General features: G+C 43.2%; 2 protein-coding genes across 4 annotated transcripts in view; both read left to right on the top strand.

The window, feature by feature from the left end:
* The window catches only part of AFAP1L1 (actin filament associated protein 1 like 1), a 72,482-nt gene extending 62,972 nt beyond the window's left edge, over positions 1-9,510 (top strand). For all 3 annotated transcript variants that reach the window (XM_055285674.2, XM_055285675.2, XM_055285676.2), the window contains exons 18-19: positions 1,110-1,238; positions 5,526-9,510. In XM_055285674.2, the coding sequence (XP_055141649.1) occupies positions 1,110-1,238; positions 5,526-5,549 (153 nt within the window). In that variant the 3' untranslated portion in view covers positions 5,550-9,510. The remainder of the gene's footprint in view (positions 1-1,109; positions 1,239-5,525) is intronic.
* A 53-nt stretch (positions 9,511-9,563) lies between these two features.
* GRPEL2 (GrpE like 2, mitochondrial) lies at positions 9,564-20,640 on the top strand. Its single transcript, XM_055285706.2, has 4 exons — positions 9,564-11,486; positions 14,435-14,588; positions 15,811-15,892; positions 17,060-20,640. The coding sequence occupies exons 1-4, from the start codon at positions 11,410-11,412 to the stop codon at positions 17,422-17,424; spliced, it is 678 nt and encodes a 225-aa protein (XP_055141681.1). The 5' UTR covers positions 9,564-11,409; the 3' UTR covers positions 17,425-20,640.
* Positions 20,641-22,434: the final 1,794 nt, after the last annotated feature.

The following is a 22,434-nucleotide window of genomic DNA, read 5'->3' as shown; positions in this document are numbered from 1 at the left end:
TGTTAAGATGTCACCCTTAAGGAGCTACATCTGGTAAGATGTTAATACTAAGCAATTATCTGGAAAAAATGTAAGGGGTAAAGGTAATTTCAAAAATGAGAAGGAATACAGGAGAGAGGTTAAAAGTCAGGCTGTGGGGCCAGGCATGGTAACTCATGCCTATAATCTCAGCACTTTGGGAGACTGAGACGGGCGGATCACTTGAGGCCAGGAGTTTGAAACCAGCCTGGCCAACATGGTGAAACCCCGTCTCTACTAAAAATGCAAAAATTAACTGAGCATGGTGGCACATGCCTGTCCCAGCTACTCCAGAGGCTGAGGCAAGAGAATCACTTGAACCTGGAAGGTGGACCTCCAGCCTTGGCAAGAGAGCAAGACTCTGTCTCACAAAAAAAAAAAAAAAGAAAAGAAAAGAAAAAAGAAAGGAAAAAAGGGCTATGGGATTGGAATCCTGGTTCTCCCACTCACGAGCCATGTGACCTTGCACAGCAATTTGACCTTCCCAATTTCCTCACCTATAAAATGGAATGACTAATAATAATACCTACTTCATCGGCTTGTTGAAAAGCTAAAGGAGCTAATTCACACAATGCTTTGTACATAGTGAGGTTCAGTAATTCTAGTTCTCATTATCGTTATCTGAAGGTCCTCAAGTATCTTCTTCTCTCACCTTGTTCAATGCTGTCATGTTTGCCAGGTGCCTTTTATTTTAAAGTTCCTCCTGCAGCTAGGTGCAGTAGCTCACACCTGTAATCCCAGCACTTTGGGAGGCCATGGTGGGTGGATTGCTTGAGCCCAGGAGTTTGAGACCAGCCTGGGCAACTTGGCGAAACCCCATCTCTACTAAAAATAGAAAAATTAGCCAGGACCGGTGGTACACACCTATAATCCCAGCTACTTGGGAGGCTGAGGTATGAGAATCGCTTGAACCCAGGAGGCAGAGGTTACAGTGAGCCAAGCTCGCGCCACTGTGCTCCAGCCTGGGTGACAAAGAGAGACTCTGTCTCAAAAATAAAAATAATAAAGTGTCCTCATGCTTTTGAGGGCAGGCTTGGTGTAGGTAGCCATCACCAGATCTCACCTATATAATTATTTATTGCCATCAACAGGAAACTGCAAATAAACCCCAGAACAGCGTTCCAGAGCAATCTCTCCCTGTCAACTGTGTTTCTGAGCTGAGGAAGAGGAGCCCATCCATCGTAGCTGCCAACCAAGGAAGGGTGCTACAGAAAGCCAAGGTAGAGCCATAGTTCAGCTCCTCAAAATCAGAGATCTGGTAGCCCCGTTTACATGGAACTTCACCCAAAACCAAAATATCAACTAGTGAGAAAGGCAGAGAATTGCCAATGCATTTATGCAATGAAACTCATGAACCTTCCTCAGAAGGGGTAATCCTCAGATCTTATTCAGAACCTATTCACTTTTTGTTAACACATATTTCTAACAAGCTTAATCATCTGGTTTCTGAGCCTACAGTGTGCTTTCAGACAGGACAGGTTCCATTTCATTGATGAGGTAACTGAAGATCGAGGACGATGGGACTTGCCCAGGGCTATGAAAGGTATCACTGCAAAAGCAAAGAAGCAAACCCACCTCTTCCAATTCTAAGTCCATGGCTCCCTCCAGGATGCTGGTCCACAGTCCCTTCTGTGTGACTCTTGGGGGTCAGCTGTGTTTCAGAACTTTTTGGATTTTATAAACATAATATGGTACCTACACTAATACATGGTGAAAACCCCAGTAAGTCCTCAGGTGGTACCATGTAAGCAAACATGTTAATAATTCTACAGTAAGACATAGGAATATGTATAGCACATGGAGTGAATAAAGATTATAAACAGACTCATATCAGGTCAGGTCAAGTTTTGCCACCAAATGAGACTATACCAAAACAGTGGAGAAATATTTCGGTTTCACAGCTTTCTGGATTCCAGAAATGCAGATAAAGCGTGGACCTGTCCTGGTCCATTTTTTGCTGCTTATAACAGAATACCTGAACCTGGATCATTTATAAAGGAACAGAATGTATTTCTTAAGAGTTTGGGAGGCCGAGAAGTCTCAGGTTGACGGGCCATATCTGGCAAGGGCCTTCTTGCTGGTGGGGTCTCTCTGCAGAGTCTGGAGGCAGCCCAGGGCATCACAGGGTGAGGGAGCTGAACATGTTAGCTCAGGTCTCTCTTCCTCTTTTTATAAAGCCACCAGTCCCACTCCCATGATAACCCATTAATGCATTAACTCATTAATGCCTTAATCCATGAATGGATTAATCCATATTCATGAAGACAGAGCCCTCATGACCCAATCACCTCTTAAAGGCTGCACCTCTCAATACTGCCACATTAGGGATTAAATTTCAACATCAGTTTTGGAGGGACAAACATTCCAATCATAGCAGGACCTGAAAAACAAATGCCTGGCACATCAGAGATGCTCAGGAAGCCTTTCTAGACCTGTCTGGCAGCAGCACAGAATGTCTGAAAAATTGGTAGGAGATGAGACTGGAAAGACAGTTTGATATAGAAGGACCTAAATTCCAAGCTAAGAAATGTGGAGACTGATGAGTTTTCAAGGAACAATCTCCTTTTTAAATATGAAAATATAAAATTAATCTTTATTAATTTAAAATGGGGAGAATGGAATGGTGGTTGCCAGAGACTGAGGGCTGGGGGAATTGGGGAGATGTTGGTCAAAGGATACAAAGTTTCAGTTTTAAGAAGACTTAAGTTCTGGGGATCTAATGTGCAGAATCGTGGCTACAGTTAACAATACCATATTGTATACTCGAAATTTGCTTTAAAAAGTCACTTTTTACTGTTCTTACCACACACACACACACACACACACACACACACGATAACTAGGTGAGGTGAGATGTGTTAACTAAACTTGACTGTGATAATCATTTCACAATATGTCAAATCAAAAAAAATAGTTCAAATTAGAAACATAATAAAAGGGGGAACATCCTATTTAAAGTAGTAGAAAACTCCAATTTCATTCATTCAAGAAACACATATTAAGCACCTGCTAAATGCTTGACACTTCACTTAACATTCTGAACATGTTCCTTCATTCCATCTTTGCAATAACCAAGTAAAGTGGGCATTCTTAGCCCCATTTCACAGCCAAGAAGACTGAAGTTTAAGTGGTAGATAAACCAGTGAACAAGACAGACAAGGTCCTGGTTTTCAAGGAACTTCCAAGCCAGTGAAAGGAGACAGATAATACATAAGTGCCCTGTTAATGTAAGAAGATAATTCCAGAAAGTGATACATCTACAAATATATACATATATATATACGCATATATATAGAAAGGGACAGAGACTGGGAGTAGGGTTGGAGCAATATACATAGTGATCAGAGAGGGCCTCTCCTAGCAGTGACCCAAATGATGGGAAAGGAACATCATGAGAAGATCTAGAGCAGAAGCTTTCCAGCAAGAGGGGAGAGCAGGTGCAAAAGCTCTCAAGCATGCCTGATGGCCAGGTGGAGGCCAGAGCAGCTGGAGCAAAGAGGGAGAGCAAGCGTGGAAACCATGAAGGGGGAAGAGGCAGGCAACGCCTGATCATTTGTGAGCTGAAATTGCATATCATATTAGAATACATTTAAAGGACAGCTGTTTATTAGCTTCATATCAACACTGCTTTGGGAATCGGCAACATTTTGTCTAGGATCACACCAGCATGGACTTTTAAAATGCATGGCTTGGCCAGGCACAGTGGCTCACACCTATAATCCTAGCACTTTGGGTGGCCGAGGTGGGAGGATCGCTTGAACCCAGGAGTTCGAGATCAGCCTGGGCAACATGGCAAAACCCTGTGTCTACAAAAACTACAAAAAAATTAGCCGGGTGTGGTGGTGTATGCCTATAGTCCCAGCTACTCCATAGGCTGAGGTGGGAGGATCACTTGAGCCCAGTGGGAGGGGTGAGGCTACAGTGAGCCCTGATCATGCCACTGCACTCCAGCCTAGACGACACTAAGTGAGACCCTGTCTCAAAAAAAGCATGGCTGTATGTCTAGGCTGGAGCTGCATCCTCAGGTTGGAATTGACTTTCAGAGTCTGAGAGGGAAGAGTATTCTTTCCTACAGTTAGTCATTAAACAAATATTTGTTGAAGACCTACCATATGCCAGTCTTGTCCTAATTTCTGGTTACATAACAGGGAACTCAAAAGAGTCCCTGGTCTCATAGAGTTGGGAAGACAAGACTTTAAATACCACACATAAATAAAGAATGTGATGCCAGAGAAGATGAACCTCCCAAAGGGGCTTAAGCACAGTGACAGCAAAAACCCTTTCGAGACGGTGACACATAAGCAGAGACCTGAATGGAGTGTGAGGGAGAGACCCATGCAGGGGGCTGAGGGAAGGACGATCCAGGCAGAGAGAAAAGCAAGTGTTAAGTCCCTGAAGTGGGAAAAAGCTTGGCATGTTTGAGGAACATCAAGAAGATCCAGGTGATTCCAGTGAAGGGAACAAAGAGTGAGCATTAGGAGATGCGATCAGAGAAGTAACCAGTGAGGGGCCAGATCATCTAGACCAGCAGTCAGCAAACTTTTTCTGTAAAGGGCCAGAGAGTAAGTAGTTTAGGCTTTCTGAACTATATGATCTGTTCCACAGCCCCTCAACTCTGCCATTGTCACATGAAAATAGCCATGGACAATATGTAAATGATGATGAAAATGGCTGTGTCCCAATAAAACTTTTTTTTTTTTTTTTGAGACAGAGTCTCGCTCTGTCACCCAGGCTGGAGTCCAGTGGCCCGATCTCAGCTCACTGCAACCTCCGCCTCCTGGGTTCAAGCAATTCTCCTGCCTCAGCCTCCTGTGTAGCTGGGATTACAGGCGCACACCACCACGCCTGGCTCATTTTTTTGTATTTTTATAGAGACGGGGGTTTCACCGTGTTGGTCAGGTTGATCTCGAACTCCTGACCTCGTGATCCGCCCACCTTGGCCTCCCAAAGTGCTGGGATTTCAGGCATGAGCCACTGCACCTAGCCCAATAAAACTTATTTACAAGCACTGAAATTTGAATTTCATATCATTTTCATGTGTCATGAGATAGTCGTCTGCTTTTGATTTTTTTTCACATATTTAGAAATAAGAAAATCATTCTTAGCTGATGGATTATATGAGAACGGGCAACAGGCCAGACTTGGCCCACAGACTGTCCTTTACCAGCCTTTTATCTAAAGCCTTTCAGGCCACCTCCCCATGGATCTTGTTCTAACATAATGGATCTTGTTGTGACATGATGGAAGGTTTTGAGCAAAGGGTTTTGGATATGAATTACATTTTTTTAAAGACCATTCAGGCAACTATGTTGAGAATGGATGAAGGGACAAGAGAGACCAACATGGAGAAGTGACTTACTCAGGGCCACAGAAAGAGAGAAGGGGCTAGAACCCAACGCAACCTGGCCAATGGAGATCTTCATCTAACTAGGTGCCATGAAATGTCTTTATCCATGTCACACTGGACTATTCAACAAATTGATTTGTCTTGTCTTTCTGTGCTTCAGGAATGGGAAATGAAGAAGACCTAGGAAGAGGATGAGGATTTCATTCCAAAGGAAATACCAGCTTGTCCACCTGAGGAAGAAATGCTTTTTTCACAAGGAGACACCAAGAGAAGACTAGGAAGTAGCCCTCATTCTCCAGGGCACCCAAAATACCAGCCTTTATTGTCTGCATGATTTTAGGGGATACGGGGAGGGAAGAAGTAGAAGGGAGGAGGGAAATGGAGAGCATCCTTAGTGACTTTACAAAGGGTGGAAATGAGGATGGAGGGATACAGAAGTCTGCACAGCTGTAAAGGTTTTATAGATGTCTTTGCCTTCCCTTCTGAAGAAGAAGGGAAGAAGAAATGAATGCACATGTGAATAACCCCTTCCATCCCATTCGCAGCATTGCACTCCCAGTCCTTAAGGCAAAGGGAGGCAGTGCTGAAGCATTGGTGGTGCAGTGTAAAGAGACAAGACCTGATCATCTGATCACACTTGTGCCAACTTGATTCATATTGGGCATTACTGACAACCCCTGGGCAAGGCAAATAGTTTGAACAATCAATAACATTATCCCTGCCTGCATACATGTGAACAAAAGCTATAGAGGACATGCAAATTCTACAGTCATTCCTCATATGCTTTAGACAGAGTGCAGCTACTGGAATCTTCCAGATTTGAGTGTTTTAAAATCAGAGCTCTGAATACACAAAAGGAAAGAGAAATGGAGCAGCTGACATGTTTTAAGCTCACAGTGATATTCAGTGACAGGAGCACAGAGCTGTAATGTCCACAGGCTGTTGTAGGATAGGGTCTTTCAGTAAATCAAGTCCCTTACCTATGTTCTGTGACACTGAGGCTCTTGGAGCTATGGGTTAGAAATCCAGGAGGCAATATGTCTTTATTCTAATGAAGTCCTCATCTTGCACTCAGAAGCCCACTAGTGTGCCCTTCTATATATTAAGTAAAACCAAGAGAAATTAAGAGGATGATGGGTTCTTTCTGTCACATGGGTGCTAAACCTTTTACAAACACTTGACACTTTTATAGAGGGACCAAGGACCTCAAGTCCTGGGCAGTCTCCTTACTGTGCTACTCACTACTGTCTCAACACTGTGGGTACTTTATGGGCCTGTCTTTAACACATTTCCTTCCAATAAAGATAAATCCACTTAACTCTTAAGGGCCAGTGCTTAGCTCAAGAGGAAAGAAGGAAAATCCCAGAATAACCGTGGCCACTTTGCTCTAGGGGTTACATATTTTAACCCACCTAAGGTTTTACAGACTTTAGCCTCACTCAAACTTTATCACCCTGTGAGGTAGCTGGAGACCACAACAGGAAGAATAACCTGATCACATCCTGTGAGGTAGCTGGAGACCACAGCAGGAAAAATCACCCACTGATTAGTGGCAGAGCATAGGACTTAGGGGTTATAAGCCCAGATCCAGATAGGGCTGGGTTTGAGCCTTGCCTCTAATGACCAGCTGGGTGACCTTGGAAAAGTCACTTGACCACTCTGATTCTTGTTTTCCTTATCTGTGAAATGGGACTAACAATTGTTACTTTTCTCCCAAGATTGTTGGGAAGATTTAATAAGATAATATATAGTAGGCATCTTGCATAGTGTCTGAGAAATAGGAAATGCTCAGTCAATAGTGGCTCTCACTTGCCAGGCGTGGTGGTACTCGCCTATAGTCCCAGCTACTCAGGAGGCTGAGGCAGGAGGACCACTTGAGCCCAGGAGTTTGAGACTGTAGTGCACTATGATCACGCCTGTGAATTGCCACTGCACTCCCGCCTAAGCAAATAGCAAGACCCCATCTATTAAAAAAAAAAAAAAATTGGCTATTATTAGCTATATGAGAAATGTCTGACTCACAAGCCTGTGTTCATTCCACTGAAGAGGAAATTACTTTTCAGTGTTCTTTTTTAAAACGTGGATCCTGGAATGTCACCTAACTCTCCAACTATGTCTTCAGTGTCTGTCATACTCTTTCTTATGCAGTTATTTTGGGGTTAAGTGTCTTTTCTCACCAACAGATCTTGAACTCTGAGGGGAGTGGCTGGGGGTAATTAATAATTAACATCTATCAAGCACTCACCGTGTGTCAGGCACTGTGTCAGCCATGGCCAGCTTCACAGGCATGCAACCTGTGCAGTCACACAGGGCCCCATGCTTAGAAGGGCCCTGTTCTTGGTTTAATGCTCTACTATTGCCTTCTTAATATTTGAACAAGGAGTTCTGCTTTTCCTTTTGCCCTTTAAATTAGATAGCCAGTCCTGGTGCTAACTAACCACTTTTCCAGGTATTATCCTTTTAGTTTTCACTGAAACCCTGAGATAAGTTATATTGCCCTAGTTTTCACAGTTCAGGAAATGGAAGCTCACAGAGGTCAGGTAACTTGCCCAAGCTCACATAGTTCTTATATTTACATGCTGGTGGAGCCAGCATGTAAATATAAGAAGTCTTGACCCTAGAGCCTTATTCTTAATTTTAAAGCTCTATGTCATCCATATATCTCCCTCCCCTTGTACTGCAACATTCAGAAGCACACTACCACTTAATAAATAGATGAATGAATGCATGGATGCAAGCAGCAACCTGGTGAACGTTAGGCAGCTAAGAGAAATGTAAGCAAAATGGCTAAGGCACAGATGCCACTTGTTCTTGGTTGTTAAAATGCCTTGTTTAGGCCAGGTACAGTGGCTCATGCCTGTAATCCCAGCACTTTGGGAGGCCGAAGTGGGTGGATCACTTGAGGTCAGGAGTTCAAGACCAGCCTGGCCAACATGGCAAAACCCCATCTCTACCAAAAATATAAAAGTTAGCTGGGCACGGTGGCACGTGCCTGTAGTCCCAGCTACTCAGGAGGCTGAGGGAGGAGAATCACTTGAACCCGGGAGGCGGAGGTTGCAGTAAGCTGAGATCGCACCACTGCACTCCAGCCTGGGCAATAGCAAGACTCCATCTCAAAAAAAAAAAAAAAAAAAAAAGCCTTATTTGGTTGTGTTTTTTCAAAGTGTAAGCCACAGGTCTAAGCCCAACCCTGCCAAGTGTTCAGTCTGTCAGAATTCTACTGTCACTGTTTCCTTATTGGGGGATCTTGCACAGGTTTACCAACCTTTCTGAGCCTCAATTTTCTCATATGTAAAAGAGAATCATAATACCTCCCTAAACCATGTCACCCTTTTCATAAGGCCGAAAAGAAAATATAAGTTATTGGTCATGACACATTTGAGTTGGACCTTGGATTAGATAAAAAGATGAAAATACTCCAGCTCTGTCCTCATGGAACTCAGAGACAAGCAGGAAAGAAAATCTGACCCAAATAACTACAGTACAAATAACCCATGTTATGACAAGATTCAGAGTGCTCAAAGAACACTTCCCATTCCCTTAAAAAAAAATTTAGGGGCTATCCAGTAACTAAGCTGGCAACTTCAAGTGCCCTGGACCCCAATCGCCAATCCATCCTCAGTCTGTCAGCTTTCCATCCTAAATCTCTAAAATTCATCCATATCTTCCTATCTTCACTGACACTATCCAACTTAATTAAGTCATTCAACAAATACTTGAGTACCTACTATACTAGATGTCAGAAATCAGTGGTGAACAAGACAGACACCTCATGAAGCTCACATTCTAGTTGGAGGAAGAAACCTTAACAAGGAAGCAAAAGAAATAAAATACTAAGAAACTAAAAGGGTGCTGGACACAATTACTTTACAGTGGTTAGGAAGGTCTCTCTCTGTTCTTCCAGGACAGAACATAGCCCCATCTTGCCTGGGCTACTGCAACATATTGCCTTCCCTACCTCTTTTCTTACACCTTGCAATCTGCTTCACGCAGCAGTCAAAGTGACTCTTTAAACATGTAAAGCCTTTGTCACATGTTCCCTGTCAATCTAAAATAATTTAAAAGGTCAGAATCTAGTTTAAAGAGAGTTTATTTAAGCACAAAGGTTGAGGATGGCCTGCCCAGGAAGCACAGAATGGAAAAATATGTCTGTCTTACAAAGGATGGAAGTCAGTGTTCCAAAGTGTAGAAGTTTGGGTTCAGTGAGGTTTAACAGAATTTCAACATCTTTCTATGCAAGGCTTAATGCATAGTTACAATGATCTGAGTAGTTAAGGTGGTCTTTTTCCTTCAAGAAAGGTATATTTAACATCACACCCTGCAGATGTAACTGTCATGGGGTCAGTTCAGTTCAGGGCACTATCTGGTCTGAGTTAGGTATAGGACAATAAAGGAGGCTGTCTATTACAAACATCAGTAATTGAGAGGGGAGAAATCTGGTCTCTGCCCTTTCCTAGTCATTACAGAACAAGAACAATGAGGAAGAGAGTTAAGCTATAATTCTAAGAAGCAGAACTACAAAACATGCTACATGGACTCAGACCACAGCCACATCTCTCTCAAAGCTTAAAGTATTTGGGAGGTTCCAACAGCTTTTAGGTTTTATTTATTTTCACATTCCATTGCAATCAGAATCAGACTAAATTGCATTCAGCAAAAAAGTTTTTTGAAGCCAAGGGCGGTTGCTCATGCATGTAATCCCGGCACTTTGGAAGGCTGAGGAAGGCAGATCACCTGAGGTCAGGAGTTCAAGCCCAGCCTAACCAACATGGTGAAACCCCGTCTCTACTAAAAATAAAAAATTAGCCGGGCGTAGTGGGCGCCTGTAATCCCAGCTACTGAAGAGGCTGAGGCAGGAGAATCACTTGAACCTGGGAGGCAGAGGTTGCAGTGAGCCAAGATCGTGCCACTGCACTCCAGCCTGGGTGACAGAGTGAGACTCCATCTCAAAAAAAGTAATTTTGTGGCCGGGCGCCGTGGCTCACGCTTGTAATCCCAGCACTTTGGGAGGTCGAGGTGGGCGGATCACGAGGTCAGGAGATCGAGACCACGGTGAAACCCCGTCTCTACTAAAAATACAAAAAATTAGCCGGGCGTGGTGGTGGGCGCCTGTAGTCCCAGCTACTCGGAAAGGCTGAGGCAGGAGAATGGCATGAACCCGGGAGGCGGAGCTTGCAGTGAGCCGAGATTGCGCCACTGCACTCCAGCCTGGGTGACAGAGCAAGACTCCGTCTCAAAAAAAAAAAAAAAATTTTGAACACCTACATTAGGGCACTGCTCAATGGGAATGAATAGACAATATCTCTGCCTTAAAAGAGCTTATATCTTAGTGAGAGGAAATGAGAAAATACACATCATTTAAAAAACAATTCAGTCGATAAGAAGGGCATTAGAGAAAAAGACTGGGAGGAGTGATGGGCAATGATTCAGGCTGCAGTGTTTTAAACCGCTCACGTGATCTAGCCCTGCCTAACCACTAGTCCTGTTGCCCTCCCGCCTCTGTATATTTCAGTCCCTTACATGCAATACTCTTCTCTCTTTATTAGGCTTCTGCAGATGTTTCCCTCTGCCTGAACCCTTTCTTCAGCTCAGCTCAAATATCCCCTTCCTCTGGGAAGACTTCCCACACAGCTAGATTTCTATTCTAGGCTTCCGCAACACCTGCCCCTCACCTTTAAACACCGCTCATATTCTGACTTTACATCCCGCTTGTATCTGTTTATCGCTCATAACATCAAGTAAGCTCCATGCGGGCACAGCTATGATCTGCTTTGTTTGCCGCCGACCCTGCGCCCAGCACGGAGACTGTGTAGTTACTACTAGGACCTCGCCTACCCGCGGAACACACTGAGAGCCGGAAGTGTTGCGTTCGCTCCGGACAACCGGATGGGGAACTGCGCGGCCCACAGGGCAACCGGAAGCATAGCGTTCCCGTCCGGACGTCCTGAGAGGGAAACGCCCGCAAAGGCTGGTTTTTAAGCGGGACCATCTCTTCACTCGCAGCAAGTGCGCGTGCGCTGCCTCTCTCAGCCCAAATCGGGAACATGGCCGTACGGTCGCTGTGGGCGGGCCGGCTGCGGGTGCAGCGCCTACTGGCCTGGAGTGCCGCGTGGGAGAGCAAGTAAGCATTGCAGGCGGGGGGTCGGGAGCGTGAGGACTCTGCGGGGCTAGCGAGCCAGCCGGTGTGGTTGTGGGCTGGAAGGCGAGAGCTATCTGAGCGTAGGCGAGGGGACCAAACTTCCCGGCCTCTACAACCATGCACTCACAGCCCCATTTTACAGACGGGGAAACTGAGGCCACCAGCCGTGCCTCTTTCTTAGGCCAGGAAGGTAGGGATATCCGAGGTCATGCATGGCCTGGAAGGTGAGAAGTCTCTTAAGCCCCCAAGGGAGGGATGTACCTCTCTCCCGGCCTCTTCTCCCAGCCTGTGGTACGTGTGGGTAAATTTGGGTTCTCTCCCCTCACTCCGTGTGACCTTAGGCCAGTCCTTCCTCCGTTATCCGGGCACTGTTGTACCTGTCAGTAAAAGGAGGCCGCTGAACTTGTTTTTCCAAACGGCCATTGCATCAGCCTTCGGAAGACAAGTTCCATCGGCAGCTTTTATTGGTCGCTTACGAGGCCGACTGCAGAATTTTGGGTGGTTCTTTTTATTATTCCCCATTTAGTAGTTAAGGACACTGAGGTTTAGAAAAGTTAAGTAACTTCCAAACTTAAATATTTGGGAAGTGGCGGAACCCGGGCTGGAAACCAGTCATGGTGTTAGAATCGGCGCTCTTAAATGAGCGATGTTAATTAATTTTCTCAGAGACTATTGCCCCTACACTGTTTCTTCCTGGGATAGAGAATAAAAATAGTTGAGTACGAGGTAGGGTTAGACCTCTGAATAGAAAGTAAGCTACGGGAGAATCTGGTAAATATGCTTAACTACATATGTCACCCTTTTTACCTTAACACACCTGACCCAACATCCTACCCTAGCACCTAAGTGAGAGGTTGCATTCAGGGTTTCGGGACTTGGTTTTGCTTACCGTTCTCAAGTCTTTTTGGCAGCTTGTTGGTGATGTAAGGAAATGACCAAAAGAAAAATGGTTCCTTCTGATAAGCTGCCTCCCTACTCCAGTTCTGAAGCAGTAGGAATTGAGATTGGCCACAACTCCCCACCCCTATTTCTTGATCTAAGCTTTGGCCATTTTCCCTTTGAACTGGCCCTGAGAATTTTTTTTTTTTTTTTTTTTTTTTTGAGACGGAGTCTCGTTCTGTCGCCCAGGCTGGAGTGCAGTGGCGCGATCTCGGCTCACTGCAAGCTCCGCCTCCCAGGTTCACGCCATTCTCCTGCCTCAGCCTCCTGAGTAGCTGGGACTACAGGCGCCCGCCACTACGCCCAGCTAATTTTTTGTATTTTTAGTAGAGACGGGGTTTCACCGTGGTCTCGATCTCCTGACCTCGTGATCCGCCCACCTCGGCCTCCCAAAGTGCTGGGATTACAGGCGTTAGCCACCGCACCCGGCCCCTGAGAATCTTTTGACCTGCTTCTTCAAGTGGATAAATGTGGTTTTTTTAGGGAGAAGATGTTTCACCGTGTGTAATTAGTCCCAGATCTATGGTGACCATATTTTCTGACCCCAAAATGTGGAACTGTCTATAAAATCACATACCAGATTATAATAATTGAATTTAAGATCAGCTTGGAAAGTAGGAGAGATAAAAGTCCTCTTGCTTACACCTTTAAACTAGCTATTTGCTCTGCCCAGGATGCTCTTCCCTTTTTTAAAGCTGACTCTTACCCTCTTTAAGCCTTTGCTCAGCTGTCTCCTTGAGGACCACTCTACAGTATATGCCAGTCCATATAAATTGTTTTAAAGAACTCGTGTACTCACAGATTGGTTTTCAGGATAATTTTACTTAAAGTCAAATTACGAAGATCCAGGAATTGCAATGGAAACTTCCTTGAACTGGGGGTCAGGACTGCCACGGCCCAAGATTTGCTGTAAACTAGCCCCTAGTCTAAATTTTTTTTTTTTTTTTTTTTTTTTTTTGAGACGGAGTCTTGCTCTCTCCCCCAGGCTGGAGTGCAGTGGCGCGATCTCGGCTCACTGCAAGCTCCGCCTCCCGGGTTCACGCCATTCTCCTGCCTCAGCCTCCCGAGTAGCTGGGACTACAGGCACCCGCCACCGCACCCGGCTAATTTTTTGTATTTTTTTAGTAGAGACGGGGTTTCACCGTGTTAGCCAGGATGGTCTCGATCTCCTGACCTTGTGATCCGCCCGCCTCGGCCTCCCAAGTGCTGGGATTACAGGCTTGAGCCACCGCGCCCGGCCCCTAGTCTAAATTTATTTCTGTGTAAACTGAACTAAATGTCAAAACAGTGTAGCTGTACAAAATTCTAGATTACATAACTAGTTGAATGCAAAGATCTATTTTCACCTGTGTCTGTAGTTCACCGGCAATAACATGTAATATAAGTATTTCATTGACTTGATCTTACATATAGGTGGGAATTTCTTTCTTAGCACAGGTCTCCTAAAAGCCTTACAGCTTGTGGTGAGGAAGGCTTAGAATTCTAAGCCTTAAGGTCCCTTTACTGGACTTAATTTCCCTCATCTGTAAGTTAGAAGGTTGAACCAGAACTATATGACTTTTTGAATACCCACTTCTGATAATGCTCCTTTGGTTCTGGGTACTAGCATTTGGTTTCCTTATGCTGACTTTTGTATACCCAGTTCTGGCTATTTCTGCTGCCTGGTTCTTAGTGTCCTGACCCAGTGGAATACCAACTATGTGATCTTGAGCAGGCCATTATGCCTTAAGCCTCTCAGCATCAGTTTTCTCATCTGTAAAATAGGGATAATGATAGGACTTATCTCACATATTGTTGTGAGAGGAAAAGATGACTCAAGTAAAACAGTGTCTGGTACATGGTAAGGACTTCGTAAGTGTTCATTTGTTACTATAACTGAAAACACTTTCTCCAGAGATTCCATCTAGGAAGATCTCTGGTCTCTAAACTTGGTTGTAATTTTGGCTTATGATGGCATTTCTTCATTATGCGTCACCTCCTTCCTGTTTTAGGGAATGGCCGCTTCCATTCAGCACTGCCACCCAGAGAACTGCTGGTGAGGACTGCCGTTCTGAGGACCCTCCTGATGAGCTTGGGCCCCCTCTTGCTGAACAAGCCTTAAGGGTAAAAGCTGTTAAACTGGAGAAAGAAGTCCAGGATTTAACAGTGAGTCGATTTTATATTTCTTCTTCATATCCTCTCTCTAGTTTAAATATCCACATAAAGCTTTTTATGTCAATTTTTAAAATGAAGTTTTCTTTAATTGGCTCTTTATCTGCTACGCCTCATCCCTCCTTCACTCCTTGCTAGGTATACTGGGCAGAAAAGAACTGTAGTAGTTCAAAAACACTACTGGCTAAAGATAGTCATCTCTTTTCGGTTTCCTGTTATGTCACAGCACTTAGATATCTGATGTTTCAGCAGATTAAAGGAGGTGTACAGTGCCTGGAATATAGTAGACAATAAATATTTGTTGAATGAGTGAGGTCACTGACCATTGTTCTTTGCTGATGAGACCACGTCTGGCATACTGGACCCAGTCCTGGGTTGATAGACACACTTAGAGGGAGATAGATAAACTAGAGGAATTCCAAAGCAAAACCACCTAGATAGAATGGTAAGGAGGCTGGAAAGCATACTTTATGACAGCAATTGAAAGAACCAAGAATTGTCTTAAGAATGAGAGAGAAAAGGACTAAAGAGGGTAAAATAACTGCCTCCAAATAGATGACATACTTTTTTTAAATGAGACGTAGTTTTGCTCTTGTTGCCCAGGCTGGAGTACAATGGCATGATCTCAGCTCACTGCAACCTCTGCCTCCCGGGTTCAAGTGCTTCTTCTGCCTCAGCCTCCTGAATAGCTGGGATTACAGGTGCCTGACACCATGCCAGGCTGATTTTTGTATTTTTAGTAGAGACAGGGTTTTACCATGTTGGCCAGGCTGGTCTCAAACTCCTGACCTCAGGTGATTCGCCCATCTCAGCCTCCCAAAGTGCTGGGATTACAGGCGTGAGCCACCACGCCCTGCCTAGATGACATACTTTTAAAACTTATTCTCAGTTATCCTTAAGTTCAAGTCAATGAAAGGAAGTTGGAGGTTGGCAGTGTTGGCTGAATGTGAAAAAGAAAGCTTTTTCTCAATATAATGAACTTGAAACTGTTAGGAGTTTGAACTGTCAGGCTAAATGACTACCTAGCAGTGCTGCTAAAGAGTGGGTTTCTGCATTGACGGGGGATTTGGAGCAGCCGATCTAAGATTTCTGTAAGTCCTAGTTTGTTTTATAAAAACCTATCAAAAGGGTGAAATTTGTAAAGTAAGCAAAAACATTCTCTTCCACCAATAAGTATTTGTTTTCTCATCCTTTTGATTTTGCTTTTGATATTCAGGTGAGATACCAGAGAGCTGTAGCTGATTGTGAAAACATAAGGAGGCGAACCCAGAGATGTGTGGAAGACGCCAAGATATTTGGTGAGAGATTTATTTACAATAAAAATGTCTTTGGCTGGGCACAGTGGCTTATGCCTGTAATCCCAGCACTTTGAGAGTCTAAGGCTGTCAGATCAGGATTCAAGACCAGTCTGGCCAACATGACACCTCGTCTCTACTGAAAATACAAACTAGCTAGGCATGGCGGAGGGCGCCTGTAATCCCAGCTACTCTGGAGGCTGAGGCACGAGAATCACTTGAACCCAGGAGGCAGAGGTTGCAGTAAGCCAGGATCGTGCCCCTACACTCCAGCCTGGTCAACAGAATGAGAAGTCTCAAAAAAAAAAATGAAAAAAATGTCTTTGACTTCAAGGTCAAAGACCTAGCCTGTTTTGACACAAGGCGGTAAGCCTGTCCCTGGATTAAAGTCAGATTAACAAAGTCCTTGCCTCTCACCAGCGCCCACTGGAGCTTTGGTATTGTGTCATAGACCTCTCTAATGATGACTTTCTTGTCCTCATTTCCGTAAGAAAAATCAAGTTTTAGAATTGAACGTAATGGGATTTCTCAACAACTGAATTTACTTTTGTCTTGTAACAGTTCATATGACTCTTAAAAAATCAGACAAGTTTTGTGGTCCATCTCTAGCAACTTCATAGCCAACTTACCTCATCTATGGCTGTGTCTTACTTTCATGTTCCTATTTAGCCAGTCCTCAAGAATAAACCATTCATGACACCACTTAGCATAGTGTTGTTGACTTTTTTTCATTGTTACTGCCCTTCTCGTGAAATATTAATGTCTTGTCCCTGTTGAGAATGTATGCCTTAGCACAACTGGGACAGGCAGGAATTTTCAAAATGTACATAATGCTACAAGCAAATAGCAACAAAAATTCATGATACATAAAAATAGTTGTTTTTAAAGAACAGGTTTAAGCCTGTTGTGTATAGTCTTACCTAGTTCTTGGGTTCTGTCTTTTCCATTTCCTAGTCAGGTTCCTAGTCATATATGCCTTCTGAGAGAGACACTGACTTGTCAGTTGGGTTGGGGTGGTAATCAGTGATGATCTCTGAGTCCTGTGTGGCAACCTTTCCACTTGCTGGACTACTCAGCATACTAGCCGTCTATCTAGGCCTTACCCAAACGCTATGCCCAAGAGCAGAGTGATTTCCTCACAAACAATAAAAATACCTGGCTTCTCTGCAGGAATCCAGAGTTTCTGTAAGGACTTGGTGGAGGTGGCTGACATTTTGGAAAAGACTACAGAGTGCATTTCTGAAGAATCAGAGCCTGAGGACCAAAAGCTCACTCTGGAGAAGGTCTTCCGAGGGTTGTTGCTTTTAGAAGCAAAGCTGAAAAGTGTGTTTGCCAAGCATGGCCTGGAGAAGCTGACACCCATTGGTGACAAATATGACCCCCATGAGCATGAACTCATCTGTCATGTGCCAGCTGGTGTTGGGGTGCAGCCTGGCACCGTGGCATTAGTAAGACAAGATGGCTACAAACTTCATGGCCGCACCATTAGGCTTGCCCGAGTGGAAGTGGCAGTGGAGTCTCAGAGAAGACTGTGAAGAGGCCATCAGGAACTGGATGTTCTCCCAGAGCGCAGTCACCTATGTTTCTTTTATTTATTAAACTAGGTTTGTATTGTACATGAGGTACTTCATGTGATATGTTTTGGATTTAGTCATATTGGCTTTATTTCTAAGATGTTCTATTGATTTAATGTGACCTGTTTGGTCTCATCAGAAGTCTTACCATTGGGCATTTGAACAGTGTGACAGGTGTTCCAATGGCCTTTATCAAAACATGTTAGGAAAATTGGTACTGTGATAAATTTGAATCCAAAATCCTTTTAACTGTGTGTTTTCAACTACATGTTTCTTCCTAGCGGTCCCTATAACAGGACTTGTGTAGTATCTTGTATTTTGTGGAAAAAAGGAGGTGGTAGGGATTGGTTCAACATTTGGGTACTTAGAGGATAAAGCTTCATGGTTGTATAAATTTAGATCATTTGGATTGATTTTTATACACATAGATTTTCAGGACTTTACCTTTTGTTTTTTTCCTTTTAGCCATCTTTTGTTCTTGTAATCTCAACTAGATAGGCTTTATGCTCACATCATTGTCCCATACCCACCCCTTTCTATTTGTAGGGGCTAAAGGTCTAGATGAGACTTGGAAGGCAAGGAGCATCGAAATTTGAGATGCCCAGGACTCTTTCAAGCAAGAATGGCCAAAAAGCCTTGTGCTGTCTTTGCTCTTCAAATTATTTTCAACCTCCCTGTCATATAATCATTTCAGGCAAACTGAGGCAGCACTAACAGCTAATGACCCAGATGGCTCTATTTGGGTAATTTACCTACAACTTATTCCACCAGCCTTTACTCCTCTGCCCCTTTGTCAATTTTACCTTATAATCCTTTATTAAATGATGGGCGGTGGTGATCAGGACAAAAGTGTTAGGTTCCCATGATTTCTCATTTCATTTATTAACAGTTATGCTGAATTTTTTCTTAAGTTTCCTCCGGCTCTATTTATGTTATTTTTTGTGATAAGAACACTTAACATAAGTGTTCTCTCCTCTTAGCAGTTTTTTTTTTCCTGTGTTGCCCAGGCTGACCTCCAACTCCTGGGCCCAAGCAATCCTGCCTCAGCCTGCCAAGTAGCTAGGACTACAGGCGTTCACCACTGCGCCCGCGAAGTTTTTTTTGTTTTTTTTTTTTTAAGTTGGTACTCACAAATCACTACCTCTATTATATTGACAAGCTTTATCTCCTATTCTTTGTATCTGTTAAGTCACATTTGTGTAAACATTGAGCTCACCTTTTATATATTAACCTCTAGAATTAATGGGCCTATGTGGTTTTTTTCCAGTCTTGTAGCTGGTGTTCTGTAAAAGACTTGTCCAATAAACAACTTAATGAATGATACATCAGTCAGATTTTAGGAAGGCAGTCAATTATGGATATTTTCATGTTGGAAGAGGCCTTAATGATCGAATCTCACCCTTTCTGCTTCTGAAGTATGAAAATCTAGTCTTTTTAGGACTGGACACAAGGAAAATAATCTCTAAACTATTGACTGAATTCCAGTGAGAATATGAATGAAGAACAACTAGGTATTAATGTCAATCATTTAAGATTAATGGGCATGCAATTAAGTCTCCAGCAGACAATCAGATGTTGGATGTCTAGATTATATAGGTTTAGGTTGAAGTTATAAAATAAAATAAATCCATTTTCCACTGAAACTCTATGACATTCAGTGGAGTGGTGGAAAGTTATCCTCTTATACATCATAGATAATTCTAAGACAGCACACAAACTTACCAATAAAGCCATCTCCTTGTGGGCCCTACCATCTTCATCAGATTTAGACCCTTAAAAAACAAGTAAATATGCACTTTTAAAATGCAATCAAAAGACTGGTGGTTAAGCTTGTAAAACCAGAACATCTTTTGGCATTCCGCTAAGTGTATATTGTGAATTTAATGAACAATCAAGGTTCACAATAGGAAGTTGTCTTTTTTTGCCTTCCTTTCTATGAGATTGACAGATGGTGACAATAAGAAAATGAGCTGATTGTAATTACTCTCTGTGTGTTTTTTTATTGCTAGCTATCATTACCAGTTAGAATTAACATTAATTACAATTAACAATAATTTTAGGTATGGAATGTTATGATTACCTAAAGAGATGTCTCTACCTAACGAGCTCAAGCTCCCACCTCAGCCTACCAAGTAGCCAGGACTACAGGCAAGCGCACCACCATGCCTGGCTAGTTTTTTTTTTTTTTTGGTTGGTTGGTTGTTTGTTTTTTACAGGCGGGATCTCACTATATTGCCCAGGCTAGAAGAATTTTCTAATGCTCTATCATACCTCCCGTTTTGGCAAGTAAATTGAGAATAATTTTAGGTTCTTTTGTTATTCAGTAGTTTTGCAGACTTAAAAGTGTAAATTTAGAATTAGAAGATGAAGCTATAGTAGTAAGAATCTCAAGTTGAAGGGCTTTGGGGAGCCAAAGCAGCATATTAGAGCATAGGCTTGAACTTAAATCCCAGCTCAGTCACCTGCATGACTTTAGGCACCAGTGATTTCACCCTTCTGAGCCTGTTTCTTTATTTGTAAAATGATTATAATAATTCTTTCACAGCATTGTGAGGATTAAGTGAAATGTGTTAAATGCCTACTACAGTAGGCGCTCAGATATTTATTTTTATTTTTTTATTATGCACATTGTTTTTCCTACCTTTTTATGGCTGTCTAAAGTCTAGGGAGAAGGGAAGACTGGTTAATGATGAGTAGAAAAAACTTGTAAGCTAATCATTTACTGACTTATTTTCCTTCCATTTTCTGGTTTTTTAAAAATTAGCCACACCACAAGAAACCCACATTTTTAGATGGAAAGAGCAAGAAAATCGTGTCAGTGCTCTTTGTTATTTTCATCTTAATGGTATAGTGAAAAGACATTGGCTTGAGATGATACTAAGGAAGCTTTGGCTCACTCTCACTTGAAGAGGGGATCTTGGTGTTTTAATACTTGGATTGTACAAATGTTTTACTGACTTTTCTTACTGCTGTAAAGGAATCAAGCAGTTGGGTATTGATATGTTATTTGGTGCTGTCATTCATGGCAAAGGATTTGATAAATAAAAGTTCTTAAAACACTAAAGCAAAATCAAATGAGCAAAACTAAGGATGAAATGTAATATTCATCAGAACAAGGATCACTGAGAAAAAATATTCAGAAACAACTTTAATAAAACCTGAATTGAAATAACTGCAGCTCAGGTGTTTAGAGTCTTTGTCTGCGTATTCGTATTGTATATGGAACATTATGCTCACTTCATGACTGCTGACCTGCCTCGTTGATGCTCTGGAGAGGTACCTTGAGATCTCACAGCAGCATAGCCAAGTGGATGCAATGTGGGCTTTCCCCACCCTGCCTCCGTGTTGAAGTCTTATCTGTTTTATTCCTCCTTGACTTTCCTCTTTCTGATTGCTATGTATTTCTTAGATCTGGATTCCTATTTCTGCCTTTTTTTTTTTTTTTTTTTGAGATGGAGTTTTGCTCTTGTTGCCCAGGCTGGAGTGCGATGGCGCGATCTCAGCTCAGTGCAACCTCCACCTCCCAGGTTCAAGCAATTCTCCTGCCTCAGCCTCCCGAGTAGCTGGGATTACAGGCACCTGCCACCATGCCTAATTTTTTGTATTTTTAATAGAGACAGTTTCACCACGTTGGCCAGGCTGGTCTCGAACTCCTGACAGGCGATCCACCTGCCTCGGCTTCCCAAAGTGCTGGGATCACAGGCCTGAGTCACCGCTCCCAGCCCTATTTCTGCCTTCTTTTCTGGCATTGACTTGTTTTCTTGGGTTCGCCTTTTGGTTCTAGGTGTCTTATTTCCTTTGACTACTGCTGACTATTCTCCTAACCAGATTACAGACACTTGGCCTTGTTCTGACCTTCAGCTTCCCCATGTCCTTCCCAACTTGTGACTGCCTGGCCTTGTCTTTACCTCTGCTTCTCAGCTAGCTTCCATATACCTAGACTCCTGGCTGAATGGCCCTCTGTTGGGCCAGCCTTCCCTGGGATTTGGTTTTGTGTTTTCATTATCTTTCCAATCCTGTCTGTACACCGTAGCTTCATAAACCATTTGTCCTATATTCCCAGTGCTAGTCAATGAGTATATTCTTATTCCTATCCACTCAGATGTTGTCCATGCTCTCAAGTTCTCTGCGGTTTTAAAACATGGCTCCAGAATTTCTTGACACCTTTATTGAGTAGGGCCCATGTCCATTCTTGAGTCCTTGGAGCTTTGTGATTGCTTGACCAATAGAATACAGTGGAAGTGACACTGCCATTTTCTGGACCCAGATCTTAAACTGGTATCCCCACTTCCTGTCTTGGGATGCTCACCCTTGGAACCTTACCATCGTGCCAAGAGCAAGCTGAAGTAGCCTGTGGAATGGAACTGAGGGCCCTGGTTGAGCTTTCAGCTGAGCCAGCACTGTCTTGCCAGCCAGTAAGCCATCTTGAAGGTGGATCCTCCCACACCCAATGGAGCAGCCCCAAATGATACCACATGGAACAGATGAGCTGACCTCACTGAGTCCTGCCTAAGGTGCAGTGTGAGCAAAATAGATGACTGTTACTTTAAGCCACTAAATTTTTTAATGGTTTGTTACGCAACAGCAGATAAAATGATACAGTCACCCCACTGCATTCCCAGTCTGGCACCTCTGTGCCATAAGAATTGTGCCTACTTCCTTTTCCCTTATCAGCTCTTCCGAACCTCTCTTACAACGTTGATGAGCACACACACTGTCAATGGGCTAGTAGGGTTGGAAGGGCTTTCTAACAGAAGAAAACGGCTCTTAGATTTAAGAGTTACAAAGGACTCTAAAATTACAAGCAAAGTATAGTCAAGAAGATGAATTTGAACACTAACATGATTTACCCTACAAAAAAATGACAAGAATCAGAATAAGTTCATAAGAGAACTTGGCACATAGTGGTCAAGGAGTGCTTGTTTTAAAAACTGTTTAAGGGAGTATCTTGAATCTTTGGAAATGAACTTA

This window comes from Symphalangus syndactylus, chromosome 7 (genome assembly GCF_028878055.3).
Source record: "Symphalangus syndactylus isolate Jambi chromosome 7, NHGRI_mSymSyn1-v2.1_pri, whole genome shotgun sequence".
In the NCBI taxonomy this organism is placed as follows: domain Eukaryota; kingdom Metazoa; phylum Chordata; class Mammalia; order Primates; family Hylobatidae; genus Symphalangus; species Symphalangus syndactylus.
The sequence above is the reverse complement of the archived record's forward strand: the minus strand, read 5'-3'. Positions and strand labels throughout refer to the sequence as shown.